The sequence below is a fragment of the Schistocerca gregaria genome, chromosome 5, assembly GCF_023897955.1.
Source record: "Schistocerca gregaria isolate iqSchGreg1 chromosome 5, iqSchGreg1.2, whole genome shotgun sequence".
NCBI lineage: Eukaryota > Metazoa > Arthropoda > Insecta > Orthoptera > Acrididae > Schistocerca > Schistocerca gregaria.
In genome coordinates, this window is record NC_064924.1 from 275,380,565 (window position 1) to 275,396,579 (window position 16,015).

The 16,015-nt window shown below is 36.2% G+C and overlaps 1 protein-coding gene across 6 annotated transcripts in view; it reads left to right on the forward strand.

Moving 5' to 3' along the window:
- Positions 1–16,015, forward strand: part of LOC126272596 (GATOR complex protein WDR59) — a 238,149-nt gene that overhangs the window by 147,684 nt on the left and 74,450 nt on the right. For 3 of the 6 annotated variants that reach the window (XM_049975533.1, XM_049975534.1, XM_049975538.1), the window contains exon 18: positions 6,157–6,198. The exons of 2 other annotated variants lie outside the window; for them this stretch is intronic. In XM_049975533.1, coding sequence (XP_049831490.1) covers positions 6,157–6,198 — 42 coding nt within the window. Of the gene's footprint in view, positions 1–6,156; positions 6,199–11,592; positions 11,738–16,015 lie in introns of all 6 variants that reach the window. One more of the 6 variants, XR_007549246.1, reaches the window with a different exon arrangement.

The following is a 16,015-nucleotide window of genomic DNA, read 5'->3' on the forward strand; positions in this document are numbered from 1 at the left end:
GTGTTTTATTCATTGTGCCTATCTACTGGCGCTTTCCCGCTTAAACAAAGATTCCAAGACTTATCAAGCGGGAAAGCGCTGGTAGATAGGCACAATAAATAAAACACACACACAGAATTTCTAGCTTTCGCAACCGACGGTTGTTTCTTCAGGAAAGAGGGAAGGAGAGGGAAAGACGAAAGGATGTCGGTTTTAAGGGAGAGGGTAAGGAGTCATTCCAATCCCGGGAGCGGAAAGACTTACCTTAGGGGGAAAAAAGGATAGGTATATACTCGCACGCGCACACACACACACACACACACACACACACACACACACACACACACACACACACACCCATCCATACATACACAGACACAAGCAGACATATTTAAAGGCAAAGAGTTTGGGCAGAGATGTCAGTCGAGGCGGAAGTATGGAGGCAAAGATGATGTTGAATGACATGTGAGGTATGAGTGGCGGCAACTTGAAATTAGCGGAGATTGAGGCCTGGTGAATAACGAGAAGAGAGGATATATTGAAGGGCAAGTTCCCATCTCCGGAGTTCGGATAGGTTGGTGTGCGTGATTTACCAACTGACCTGCCTACACCGTGACACTTGCTATGTGGGAATGACTAGCAACAAACTGTCCATTCGCATGAATGGACACAGGCAGACAGTGTTTGTTGGTAATGAGGATCACCCTGTGGCTAAACATGCCTTGGTGCACGGCCAGCACATCTTGGCACAGTGTTACACCGTCCAGGTTATCTGGATACTTCCCACCAACACCAACCTATCCGAACTCCGGAGATGGGAACTTGCCCTTCAGTATATCCTCTCTTCTCGTTATCCACAAGGCCTCAATCTCCGCTAATTTCAAGTTGCGCCACTCATACCTCACCTGTCATTCAACATCATCTTTGCCTCCACACTTCCGCCTCAACTGACATCTCTGCCCAAACTCTTTGCCTTTAAATATGTCTGCTTGTGTCTGTGTATGTATGGATGGATGTGTGTGTGTGTGTGTGTGTGTGTGTGTGTGTGTGTGTGTGTGTTTGTGTTTGTGTTTGTGTTTGTGTGCGCGCGCGCTCGTGAGTATATACCTGTCCTTTTTTTCCCCCTAAGGTAAGTCTTTCTGCTCCCGGGATTGGAATGACTCCTTACCCTCTCCCTTAAAACTCACATCCTTTCATCTTTCCTTTTCCTTCCCTCTTTCCTGACGAAGCAGCCGCCGATTGCGAAAGCTCGAAATTTTGTGTGTGTGTGTGTGTGTGTGTGTTATTTTATTGCTAAAAAATGATCGGTTATGAGGGAAAACGGGAACAGAAATAAAACGAAAGTTGTTGGAAATAGCTGATGTTTAAACCTGTGGGAAGCTGCTAAAAAATGATCGGTTATATATTAAAAACAAAGATTCCAAGACTTACCAAGCGGGAAAGCGCCGGTAGATAGGCACAATAAAAAAACACAAACACACACACAAAATTTCGAGCTTTCGCAACCGGCGGTTGCTTCGTCAGGAAAGAGGGAAGGAGAAGGAAAGATGAAAGGATGTGGTTTTTAAGGGAGAGGGTAAGGAGTCATTCCAATCCCGGGAGCGGAAAGACTTACCGTAGGGGGAAAAAAGGATAGGTATATACACACGCGCGCGTACACACACACACACACACACACACACACACACACACACACACATCCATCCATACATATACAGACACAAGCAGGCAGGAGAGGGAAATACGAAAGGATGTGGGTTTTAAGGGAGAGGGTAACAATTTTCATCAAATCATAACTCACTTGACCATGGACAGTTAACAATAACTTAGCATAGAGTGTGTTACCAGTCTCCACTTACAGGCTGTGGTACCTGTTAAGAAAAATGCCAAGTATTACTTTCCAAGCTACTATGCGTTAAAAATGTAGGAATGAGCAACTTTTAACAGAAACTCCCTGACGTACAGGATTATCCTTAATTTTCCTCATCCATTTAATAATTCCCGTAATTTCCTTTGTATTACTTTGTATTACACATTTCTTTGTGTGTCCTTATTGGTCTCAAAGTGCCATTACTGCACTGGAAGGCTGAGATTTGTGTTACACTTCATCTTCCATTTCATGAATTCAAATATTTTTTTCAGTTTCTCACTTTTTTTCATTATAAATGTATGCATAGTTTACATACTAGACTTCTAATACCTGGTACTAAATTAATTCAGGGTGATTATTCTTCTGTAAGATCTGAAATTCTCAGGGAAATATATTTTATGTCAAAAAAATAAAGGAATTTCAGGAACTGCATAAAATCTCAGGGAATTCTAGGTTTTTAACCTAGCTTTGAACTTGAATTTTATACCGTTTTATGAATCACAAATTTTTAAATACTGATAACTCAAAATATATTAGTTATGTGAATATTATTCCATATAAATTATCAATGTCTAAAAAAATGTTCAAACTATTGCTTATGGGTGGTATATAGCTCAAGTAAGAGGAAAGAAAAGTAATTATTGTGGTATGCTGTCGCCACCCCCCTCTGCTTCCCACCAGTCACCATTAATTTATCAGTAGTTTCTTGACATAATCTTCCTCCTCGCACCTAGAATTGTGAGAGAATTTTTTATTTTTTTTATGAGTTTGAGTAGCAACCTTGTAATAGTAATTAATTTTTGTTCACATTAATCTGTGAGATGTATATTTTGATTAAAATAACTTTGTGATTGATGGATGTCAGTGTTGTGGAGTAGAGTTCCTAGCTTGTTTACAACAGGCCATGTGCTTATGAGATCAATATTTTCACTTGCATTCCAAAAAAGTGAATACCAACTGTTGTGACATTGTGGGGAGGACAGATGTTGTTGGTGTAGCATGGGGACAGTGATGCTTATGATACTATACTCACACTTTTGAGGCAGTGAAATGACTATTCAGTCACACACATCTTGAAGTAACAAGCTATCTAAATAAGTGGAAAAATTGGAAGATGCGAACCCAACTGAATTTTTGGTAATACACTATACCATTAACCCAAGCCCACCACTTATATCTGAATCCCTGTCACTATCATCCTTGTGGTCACTAGCATTGTCAGAATTTAATGAACTAATAAGTTGTTCAGTGTTATTTGCCCTACACATTTATCTCCCGTGCTTTCATTATTATTTGCTTTGTGTGTTTTACAACATTACAGCAATATGATGACTTAACTATGGCTTATAGCATTCTTTCCTAAACTTTTTACTTCTGCCAGCATACAGTTTCTATTGTTCCTTGCCGCATAACCATTAAAATTGATCCTATATGAGTTCAATGAAATTGAAATGGCAGTGATATGGTGGCTATCTGAGAGTCTTAGGCTTATATCCCTCCTTTAATTTTTTTCCTATTTCATGTAAAACATTAGAAACAAAATTGGTTTATTATGAGCCACGAGGTCCAATAATTCACCCTTTCTGCAGTTGCCTGGTATGAGAATGTTTTTATGTTGTAATAGTCAGTCAAGAATGTATTTTTTTTTCCAGAAGCTACTGTAGGCACCTTATTGTAGATTGTCGAATGATATGTAGCATTGTCCATAACTGTTACTGCAGGTTTTCTTAAGTTTCTCACCCCGTGTCCTTTAACCACATAAAATTTGTCTCCATTCATTTATTTGTGGTAATTAGCAGTTTTCTTCTATTTGAATTTCCAATTTTTTTTATATTATTTCATGTAGAAATAAACTCAACACTCAAGTTAAATAATTATTAAAGTAATAAAACATTAATAATATCTAAAACGAGGGACATTGCTTTTATGGCCACATTTTTACAAGAATATAGTCTTCTTACAGAAAAATAACAAATAAGCTTAAAAAAAGACAAAAGAGGAAGAAAATATAAAATACGTTCCACTGTATATTCGAACACACTACTCTTCTGTTTCCACTTCAGTGCTTTATTCTTATCCTGATGTGTCACACAGACAGTTTGTCTTATTTAATCTTGTTAGATTACACTGTTACTGGAAAGTAAATGCAGATGTGACTGATCTGATAAATTACATAAGAAATAGAAACACAAAACACGCAACTGAATCTGGCATTGTATGGAAGAATAGCTTTGATTATGGTGTGGAGAGACAGATTGCGACTATGTAAATTATAGTTACTCCACATTGTAATGAGACATGATTCTTCTTCCACCCTTAAAAACAAATTTAGTATGAGAGCTATATTGCATATACTATAACATTTGACGTAAATGTAAAGTATCAAACCACATTTTTGCTACATATTCTTCTAATTTAGTGCTGTAGATTACTCAGTTGCATAACAACATAATAATTATAGATCTATAATGGAAATATAACCCATTCATTATCGCACTACAATATAGACTGTAATGTGCGAAAGAATTAGAATTTTTAACAAAATACCTTCTTCATGATCACCTGATAAAGGTTGTGAATCTGATATTGTAGTGTCCTTCCTGTCAGCCCCTCTTGACCTCTGTGACCAGCCATGCCTGGCCCTCTTCCACCCACTATGAAAGCTGTCAATTCTCTGCTGCTTGTACTTGCAGAACAGACCACACAGCAAGCATGTCTAGTCCAAGAAACAACTGTGATTGACTGATGCACAGCTCTGACTGATCATCTCTCTGAAATGCCAATCACAAAGCTATTTTAATTGAAATATAGTTTCTGAATCTTTGATACTGACATTTAGCTAGTAAATAGTGAAAATATGAGATCTGAATGGGAAGCAGGAGAAAAAAATTTTGGGCAAGATGAAAAATAGGCAAAGAAAAAGACTGTTTTAACCTATGTCTGTAAACATAACTGACCCAATGGTGATTATTACTGTAGGTCTGAAGTTCCACCTATTCTTGCAAAACTCATTCGCTTCTCAGTTTCCTTCCTCAAACATGTTGCAGCACGTATGTGTGTTTCATTAATGGGTCCTTATTTTTATTACATGTTGTAGTTGCTAATTTGTTTGGTTTGAAAAACACGTTGATTCCTTTTCTTGAGTTGTGAGTTGCCTATCATGGTCATCATCCCGTCCGCTTTCCCCAATTATTATACTTCTTTGTGTGCATATGCTCATCATGTGAAAACAAAGACCCAAAAACTTTTCTTTAAGCTCCAGAACCAAACTTTCTCCAGTAATTAATGATAAAGCAAAAGAGAGTCTACATCACTGCAAATTAGGACTCCACTAGTGGAGAAATGTTAAATCTGGTGGTAATGCAACATTTGTTGAAAATGTAGTCTAACACACTGCAATACTAACCTGTGGGAGAAAGAATCCAAGGAAATGTAAATCAACAAAAATGAAAGAGGAGCAAAACGAAGAAAGAGAAAGGTATCAGCCAAATACATAATGATATTTTTTCTTCTATACGTCTGTTTGTTCTTGACCCAACTCTCAAGAGTCTTAAGTGACACCTTCTATATTGTTTCTCTCAGCCTCATTTCGTCTTTGATGTGATAGATAAATTTTTATTATTTAGTAGAGAGCTGACAGTGGTTTACCATTTTGGAGCTCATTTTATTTGCAGGTACATTTATAAATTTTGTATCATTTTTAAAATTATGTTTGATGTTAACATATCTTCAAACAAATGTGTGGACAACTGTACTGGAGAGACAATTATATTCGGAGAATTGGTAATTTAATAATATAGTTAGGCAAAAGGAAATCATCTACTTACTAGTTGGTCTGGTGAAACAACTGGGCCAAGACTGATTGAAATATTATGAATCTCTGGCCTTTGCAAGCACCAGCTCCTTTATCAACAGCCAAAGGTACAACAGGAGAAGGGAAAGATTTAGATGACACCTAGAAGTGGTATGTGAAACATGTCCTCAGACACCTTGATAAAAGTGAGATCCAAGACTCAAGCATCAAGTTGGGAGTCAGGAATAACAATGAGCCATAGCAATGAAGATTCATATCTGCTTCCCAACCAATGAACTGTGGATTATGGTTGTTGCATTCCACTGCCAGTTCAGTTCCAGTTACATATCCTATTTGTGTCTTGGGAACTAAGGGGTTTGAGTGCCTTTTTCCCGGTTTTGTTATAAACAATATTCATCTAAAACTTTGCCCTTCTTCTTTCTTTCCTTTAGCTCTCAACAAAGGAGCCAATGGTTGTGAATGCTTGAGACTGATTATGTTTTGTTTGTCTTAGATTTTGTCATCCCTGCCTGAATTTTTGAAATCTAGGGTACTGGTAAGTAGTTGCTTTTATTCTAACTCTTATACAATTAATTGGTGTTGGTATTACATCTTTTGTCTTTATATTATAATTTTCATCAGTCCCATGCAGTGATGAAAGTATTTTGTTGCCGTATTGTCAAATATATTTACTATTTTGTAGTCGACACTCGAATCAACAGAGAGCTCATGAATATTTTTCTGACTTTACCAAGTTCGAGATATAAATAAAATAAATGAAAAGTAAAATGTGCAGAGAGAAAGAGAGAGATAGACTGACGACTGACTCAATATAATGACTAGCATTAAAGAAACATATTAAGCAGTAGAGAGATTAGACAAGATGAGATTTTTTGCAAATAAATAAGTTTCTGCTCCTTGGGCTTATATATCATTTATATTAATTTCAGCTATCCTTACAGTTTCCTGGTTCAAAATAGGGGGCATAGGAGGTGGGAAATACCTATTTTTGAGTGGCATACATACTTTTGAATGGTTGATAATAGAACAATTTACTCTAGTCTTAGAAACAGAGTACTATCTGCTGTAATATAATAGTAATTGTTGCTCTTAGGTGTATTTATTTGCTGGGTATCAGCCTGTTCTAGATCTAATGACACATTAGTGACAGTCAGTAGCATCATGTGATATTAAATACCAATATACGCAATTTATTACTGTATCACAAGGCTTGGTCTCAGTAATTTCTATTGCAGCAATAACTTCACTGTATGCTGTGGCATAAGATGACCAGTTTTTCGTCTTTTAAATCTCTGTTATTATCAGCTACTTGCTATCAAGCATTATCTCTTTGGAGGAGGATATGGTTTTATACCTAAAATCGTGCTACTAATTACACTTTTGTCCGACATAACATAATTATTGACATCTTCATTCCTTAGCGGCATACCTGAATCCTGTGTCACCCTCAAAATTTGTAGCATACATTTTACACTATGTTGTGTGCCTCATTGAAAGTAACCTTGGACAAACATTTATGCCTCTGAAACCTGCCACTGCAGTTGTGAATAATCTACATGTTCATTGACATTTTACTACAGAGCATTTACACATGTGAAATGAGTCACTAAAATACTTGTTTTCTAGATTTTCTCCTCTTAAAATGAACAGGAACAGTCTTCTCTAAAATGGATACTGTATGAGCTGTGAGCACTAGCTCATATTCAATACCAGGAAACAAACCTCTTCTACTGCCAGCTGCTTGCTTTCCAGATACTGTGAGGAGCTAATGTGGACCAAACCAAGAAAAAATTCTTAAGCAAACATGGGATCTAAAAGGTGTGCCTTAAGATCTGTGAGCATGTGATCAGTAGAGATGTGTTTCACAGTAGCAAATACGAACAAGCGCTTATAGCTCTTGGAGGTATGTGCTTTAGAGCACAAGTTTAATGGAACTTTTTCTTGTGTTGTTTTGTACTACCATCTCTCCAAATATGTAAAGCAAAGAGCCTGCAGTAGAAGAGATTTATTTCATAGTGTCAAAGATGTAGTGCTTTATTTTTCATTGCATTCAACCAGCTACAATCAAGAATACATTTTTTAACTTTTCTGACAATGTGTGGCAAACTCTGACCCATAAGTGGATTTTGACCTTTCTGAAGCATTCCCTTTAGATGGTGAGGTACGACCATTAGTACAGTATTGTCTGTGATAGGCAAATATGTGACTTCCAGTCCCCAGTTCACTGCACATTTTAATTTACTAGACTTGCAATGGTAACCTACAGCACCATGGAATGGAGGTATTCTTCTACAACAAAGTTTCAGAGCGGAAAAATGTTGTATAGGAGAAGCCTTTGATGCTTTCAAATGTTTAGAATGTTTATAAGCTATAGAAATAATATAGACATGATTCATTCTTGAATCCTTTTAATTTTTGGGGTGGTCATGAAATATTGGCAGTACAGAGAATGGAAGTGATTAATTTGTGACTCATTAAACTAATCTCATTCACTGTGGACGAAAAGGATGTTGCAGCATTGTGTGAACTATGTGAACAGTGACTGATGATTCAGTGTAGTTAGATAGTCTTATAAAAGCATACACTGAAGACATTGGCTGTTAAAAAATTTCTTATCAAATCACTGAAACTGATTGAAACTTGTACAATCATAACAACCTGTAATACAAAAATATTTCAGCAGGTTGTGCCACACAGCATGTAGACACTTATAAAATATTACCATCATCACCTTTTATAAGAAAAATCTGTATTATTGCTACAGTTTTTATTGTTCACAACTCATTATCAGGCACAGGAAGTTTTTCATTCATGGTATTTTTGTGGATACATACATGACATTCAGCCTTTCTTTATGTAATGTCAAAAATGCAAATTCAACATAATAACCTAGTATGGAAACTCTGACCAGTGTTCAGAAAATTCAGTGTTGTCTGTAATATAATCGCATGATGCTTCCAACATCTGTATTATTGTGAAGCATTGAGACACATCACTATAAGTTCTTGTGGGGCTGAACGCCATGTATCTAACCATGTAAATACTGTGATTGAAAAAATTTTGTGAGTCATGCTTGGGTAGCTCAGTTGATAGGGCACTTACATGTGAAAGGCAAAGGTCCTGGGTTTGAGACTCAGTCTGGCACACAGTTTTAATCTACCAGGAATTCCATGTAAGTACACTCTGCTGTACAGTAAAAAATTCATTCTGAAAACATCCCCTAGGCTGTGACCAAGCCATGTCCCTGCAATTTCCTTTCCTCCAAACAGAAACTTTTGTGAACTGCTGTAGGTAAGAGATAAGGTACTTTAGGAAATAAAACTGTGAGGTTAAGTTGTGTTCAAGTGTCTCAGTTGCCATAGTTGATATGGTCTAAGAAGATCCCTAAGAGCTTACAGCACTGTTGACAGCTTTCACCTGTGAACCTCTAATGGTTGCAGGCAAAAACAATAGCCGTCTATTGGGCTCTGATAATACTGAGGCATTGCCATATGATATTTATAAAATTACATTGCTTTATTCATTGAGGTAGTCCCGTAAAGCTGCCGTGCCCATCTCACTGGAACTGTCAGGGATCAACTTATGCCATGTCAGCTGTAGAGCACTTCCTCATGAAAGACAAAGGTGTTCTGTTCGAGTCCCAGCCCAGTGTACAGCATTAAGCTGCCAGGTAGTTTCGTATAAGTTCACACTCCACTGAAAAGTGAAAAATTCATTGCTGATGTCCATTTTTTTATTGAATTCATTACTGATGTCCATTTTTGTTTTATTTAATTCAGTTTTTTATGTTTCACCTTGTCTTGATAATTGAGCATATTATATATTAAATATTAGTTAATTATCTAATAAATTTTACAACCTGTTGTGTAGTCATAAAGGTTTTTATTTTTCCGTTTCTTGATATCATCTAGAACTGATACAAGTAGGTAATATTCATGTGTCTTAGGTCAGTTCAGCACTAAAACAGAGTTAAGTGAAATGAAAAATTTGCTTTCATTTGGTGAAGTACTTTCAGTTTTTATGTGTGTCACATTCATCAGTTGATTAGAAACCACAATTTTGAGCACAATTGACATATTCAGCTTTAAATGGCACATTGAGACACTGTTTTCTTGGTGAATTTACTTATTAATGCTGCATGAATTGCACAAGCTTCTGGTGATTCTGTGCTGTTTGTTCAAACAACACAAAAAATAAAGAAATAAAAGCTCTGTGGAGAGGCAGTATAGCTTTTGTGGTTTCTGCCAAATTCTTTGGTTGCTCTGTAATGGCTTACTTAATCTTCACATTTAATAGCACTGAAAACTTGAGTGCAAAAACATTTGCATGCTGATACTGTTAAATTTGTATGTCATGTGATAAAATAATGTTTCTACTGCTAATGATTTAAAGTTGTGAATTATTTGAGATGAGATTGTACAATACTTCAAAGCGAAACGAAGAATAATAGATCAGTACTCAACATGAAATTTCAAATGCTGAACACAACATACAGACAGAGCCAGTGACAATTTTAACTTTGAAGTGAAAAGACACCAAACGAATGAAGTTTTAGAATGACAAGAAGTATCACAAGTGTCAAAGCTTTCCATTTACATTTTTTTAGACCTACATTTGGACCTAACCCCACCCCCCTCCTCTCTTTCCCCCCCTCTCCCTCCCTCCCCCCTTCCCCCCTCTCTCCTCCCCCTCTCATCACCTTCTCCTCCCTCCCTCCCTCTCTCCACTCTGCTCCTTCCCTTCATCCCCTCACCCCCCTCACTCTTCCCCCTCACCCCTTCCCTCTTCTCCCTCCTCCTCCCCTGTCCCTTCCCCCCCCCCCTACCTTACACAGACACAGACACACACAGATAGAGAGAGAGAGAGGGGGGGGAGGGCTTTGGAACAACCATCTAATGATAAGAATTCTGTGTGTTGTTGATGTATCATGTAGTTCTTGTAAAAATTCTTGTGGTTCTGGCACCATATAAAGCTTGCAATATGCAATAATGTTGATAGTGTTATTTTCAATTATTTATGATTGCCAGGTATGCTATTTTTTATTGTATACCACTTTTGACAGGATATAAGCAAGTTAATGCAGGTTACTGTTTGATTTAAAATTTCAGACCACAGAACATTTTGCAATGTAATTGTTGTGTGCAATTATTAATGTGATATCATTGGTTTCATTACTAAATGTAATGTGCATATTTATATCCATTTTGCTTCCACATTATTTGTTCTTACATTACTCTCATCACCTGCGTCACTGATATCCCAATATACTACTTACAGTCTACATGTATTTTGCTTTTTTCTGAAATAACTGCATCTGCTTTGTGGCAGTTTTCAATGGCTTTATTTTCATTTTGTTCCTGAGACACTGAACAATAAACCAAAGAAATCACTTAATTTTTGTCTGAGGACAGTAGCAGTTTTCTATGTGTGCTCACATAAAACTGTTTACACACACATTATTTTTCCTTTTCTTCTTTCATTTATGAATAAATTTATTTATTTAAGTCAGTTTTTAATACTTCTCCTGTACAAAAATACAGAATAGTATAAATAAAAAAAAACAAAAAATACTTACAGCATTATTTTAAAGTATAATAAATTTACATTTGTTGAGAGCAATATGAGTCGGGATGGTTTGCTACTCACTATACAGAGGAAGCATTGTGCAATAGACAAGCATGTTTATAAGTAGGCTTGTAGGTTATTTTAAGGTACTGGACTAATTCCTCCATCGGGTGTAGTCATATATGTGACTGCATCTGACTAAAGACATTTTCTGATAGCTTAATAATACCGCACGGTCTGATTTTAAATGTACCTATCTGCTACATAACACCTTCTCTGCATGGTGAGTACAGTCTATTCTGATTCATGTTGTTGTTATTAAAGCCCAAATTTTCTATTGTTCAGCTTTTAGATTTTTTTGTAGGACATCAAGCAGAAAAAGTGGAAGAAGGGAAAATACAAAACAAGAATAGTGACTCAAAATGCTGGGCTATGAGACACATCCCATATAGGTTGTAAGATTGACTTTCTTTACTACTTGTTGGAACCATCTGTGATAATCCTTGGTTGTAAGTCACTATTCATTTCCTTTTCAATATTTTACTCTTTCCCTTTCTTTTCTGTTCCTCTTTAAAAATCTCATTGTCTTTTGTGAGTAAAAGAAAATAGAAATTATTTTCCTTTTCTTTTTTACAACAGTAACTATTCTGGAGTAAAAAAAGGGGAGGGGGGGGGGAGTTCAAGTTTCTTTTTCTGTTTAACGTTAGCAAATTTTCAATTTTTTATGTAAATGCCCTTCCACTGACATTAAAGGGAGTTAAAATATTGCAGTGTTAACTGATGACAGGAACATATTAATCACATTTATAAATGAAAAGCATAAAAAATGTGCTTGTTCTTCACTAATAATTTATATAGGTATACTGGTTTCAGCTTAGAAAGCAATCATTAGACAATAACTGGTAATTGTCATCAAAGAGAATACAGTACTGATGACAGTCAGTTTTTGACTGATGATGGTTTGGTAAGTCAATATCCAGTTAACTAAATAAATTAACACTGTAGAGTATGCAGTTTTTGTGCTTTTCATTTGTAAATACAGCATTTTCAATTATTTGTGTGCAGATTATATGGTTTGTGGAGTATTCATGCATATAAAAAGTCCAATAGTTTTGGTTTTCTGATGTTAATTGGCATGTAAGTATCAACGAAGCAAGTTAAATGGAATTTGTAAAAGAGGTGATGGAGAAATGAAAGAATGTTGTGTTGACATTAAAACAAAAATTAGAATTAATTGAAAGATTAGAGATGGGGGAAACTACTGCAAAACTAAGTGCTGATTATGGTATTAGAATGTAGACTGTTCAGGAAATTAAAAACAATAAGTTGAAAATACAGGATTTTGTCAGGAAATGCAATTCTAGTTCTGGACCATCTGTACAAAAAAAATGTGAAGAGATCTACATTTGATGAATTACATGTTGCTCTTTTGCAGTGGTTTAGCTCTACTAGCAGAAGCTGCTATTGTTTCAGATGTGATGTGTGCTGAAATGACTAAATTTTTTCATGAAGGTGTAGGGTTAGAGGGAAAATTTACTGCTTCATCTGGATGGCTAACCACATCCAAATAACATCATAGGATTCGTGCACTTACTGTGCAAAGAAAGAGTGGCTTAGTTCAAATGTTGTAGCACCTGGTTCCTTTTGGGAAGAGTTCCAGAAATATGTGGAAGATGAGAATTATACAGCCAATGGACTGATGCATAATTACATTGGTAAAATGGCACTAACTGACTGGCCTAAGGGAATGTTAGTTGATGAGGATGATTTCATGGCGTTTGGAAGAAATTGGCAATTCTGAATGTCATACACAGAATTTCTGATACCTGGCAGGAGGTCAAGCCACCTACACTAGATTGATCACAGAGAAAAAGTCTTCGAAATATAAGTGATTTTCAAGGTTTCAGTGATGAAGAAATAAAACTACACAGATAATGAATCTAGCAAAGTGTTTAAATGGTTTTGAAGGCATCAATGGAGAACACGTGAACGAGTGGCTAAAGATCGATACTTGTGAACCTAGTTTCCAGTACATGAGGGATGCTGAAACAATGAAGAGGGTTGTGATTGCAAAAGTGTGGATGAAGACTGTGACCTTGTTATTCATTGTACTGCAGTGAAATGTGTTTTCTTGTAGCTTATACAGGCCAGGTGGGGTTTCAATACAATGGCATAACTGCTGCAAGAAAATTTTGAAAAAGCTGAGTGAATAAATGTCGACTCCTCTCAGAAGGAGATCAATATCACAGACTATTTTAAGAAATAAGCAGAGCTACAGATCCTATGCACAGACATTGAATAAACTTTTAAACAAAGAATATATGTTTGAAAATGCCCTGATTACTCGAGATGTTCGATTATTTGTGTGTCTCCATTCTCACATCCCAAACAATTGGGAGTACACTATACATAGTTGTTCATCTTAGTAGTGACAGAAGGATCAGTTAAGACACATTAATCATGAGCCCAAACTGAACCACACCAGGCACAGCCTAAATGTTAGCTGAATTGACCTTTTCAGAATACTATCCAGTTAGTACCAAACCACACATTACTGGCCATATACTGAATTAAACTTATTATGTAAACAATTTTGGGAATTTCTTCAAATTATCTTGTCATATATATTTCAAGAACTCCTGTTACAACATTACAAGTAACTATGTTTGTTGTAAATAGGTATCTATTTTTACCCAGTGTAGACAACTATTATTCTTACCAACTGTCCTCATAAATTTATGTTGATCATTTATATCTAATATATCTGGTAGCAAATGTTCGTTACATTTGTGTATACTTTGACACATTCTACATCTTTTTAAGGTCACCTTCGGGATAATGTGTATGAGCCATGATGAATGAAAGAGTGGATGAATGAATGAATTAATTAGTGATTGCTTTACTGTCTCACCATATTCTGTGAAATTGAGAAAGCTTATTATCAATTTAGGAGAAGATAGGTTGCTACTTACCATAAAGAAGACATGTTAAATTGCAGTCAGGGACAATTAAAAGGCACAGAAAGCTTTTGGCCACAGCCTTCATCAGCAAAAGAGAAACATACGCTATTCGTACACATAAGCAAGCAAGTTGGCGGTCATCTGTGCATGAGGTGTGCTTGCTTGTGTGTGTGAATGGTGTGTGTTTCTCTTTTGCTGACAAAGGCTGTGGCCAAAAGCTTTATGTATCTTTTAATTGTGCTTGTCTGCAACTCAATTTATCTTCTTTGTGGTAAGTATCAATCTGTCTTTTCCTGCATAGTTGATATTCCTACTTGGAGTTTCCATTCTTTGCGAGAGCTTATTATGTTGTACACAATTTGTATGTCCAGAAGTACTGAGGTATCAGTTATCATGTGTCTCAAATCCACCAATAGGGCTTTACTTGGTATTATTACAGTGTTTAATCCATAGGAAAAGATTCCCTATAAGATTTGGCACATAGAAAGCACTTTTTTTCGTTTTTCCTGAATGATGGTGTGTAGTTGTTGCTATGTTTCTGGATGAACTAATGTACCACACCTTTAATGTATTTCATTCCAAAGATCTTTCTTGGTGTCCATATAGGGTCTTTGAGAAGGTCAGTTCAGAGTATCAGCTTGAGTTTCTAAAAGCCAGAGAGCAATAGTCTTTACTTTGTTGTCAGGTTCACTGACAGGCTGATACAGAAAATGTGTAATTCCAAAATGTTATTGTAACCAAGGAAGTGTGTTCTTGTCAGTGATGTATTTGTAAACATCTAATTCATTTCTCCTTCTTCTAAAACTAATGGCCAACACCCAAACTAGGAAAATTACTCACAGAACAACCAGCCATTGCACTGCATATATGATTTTTGTCATGCATCTGCTGATGAAGCAATAGTAGTTTCTGAAGGTAAATAAATCTGTATATTTTTAGGTTATTTTGAACTCACATGTCTGTGTTGATCATATATAGGAAGAAAATTTAAATCCACCAGTCATTGTGTAATGGAATTTATCTCTTTATTCAAGCTATTATTGGTTGATATGTTATTCCCAGCTACAGATTATGTATTAAGCACTACATGTTGTTAGCACCTTGTCACCTGCTGTTGCACTGTGTTTTAGTTTTGTATGTAGAATTTCTTATTGTGTTGAACAGTATTTTATATACAGAACGGCTTGACCATCAAATATATTCATTTCACACACACTTATTGTGTCTCTCATTCTCAGTTTTAAGATACGTAAGCCATGGTCATGTGCTTTACAAGTGCTGTAGCAGTATGTGTGTACCTTAAAATTATGATAGGAGAATTGTGAAGTGAAGTGCTCTCATGTGAAAGATGCAAATGGAGCAGGTGAAGGAAATCATTACATGCTAACTCATGGCCAAGCAAGCCTTGTCATGAAATACCATGCAGTGCAACAAGGAGCTCAGAGTTAAAACCCAGAACACATTTCACCAGTGTACTATTGGTGCTAACATCATGCAGTGCTTAATATGTGGATATAGTCATCTGGAGGTGGACATATAAGTTTGAAACTAAGTATTGCTTTGGAGGAGGAAGACAGAGTGAGAGAGAGAGAGGGGGGGGGGGGGGGGGAGAAGTAAACCTTTTAAAATGTATGGGGACTGCTAACTCTTAATTGTCTCCTAATATATTATGTATACTTCTAATATCTTCTATATTTAATACACTTTGTTATCTGTACATTTAGCTTTAGCAATTTCAGTTGCTTAGTTGTAAGTGTAATGTTAAGGATTTTACTCTCTTACTTAGCGAACTATATGCCATACAATTATATGTTTTTGTACATACAT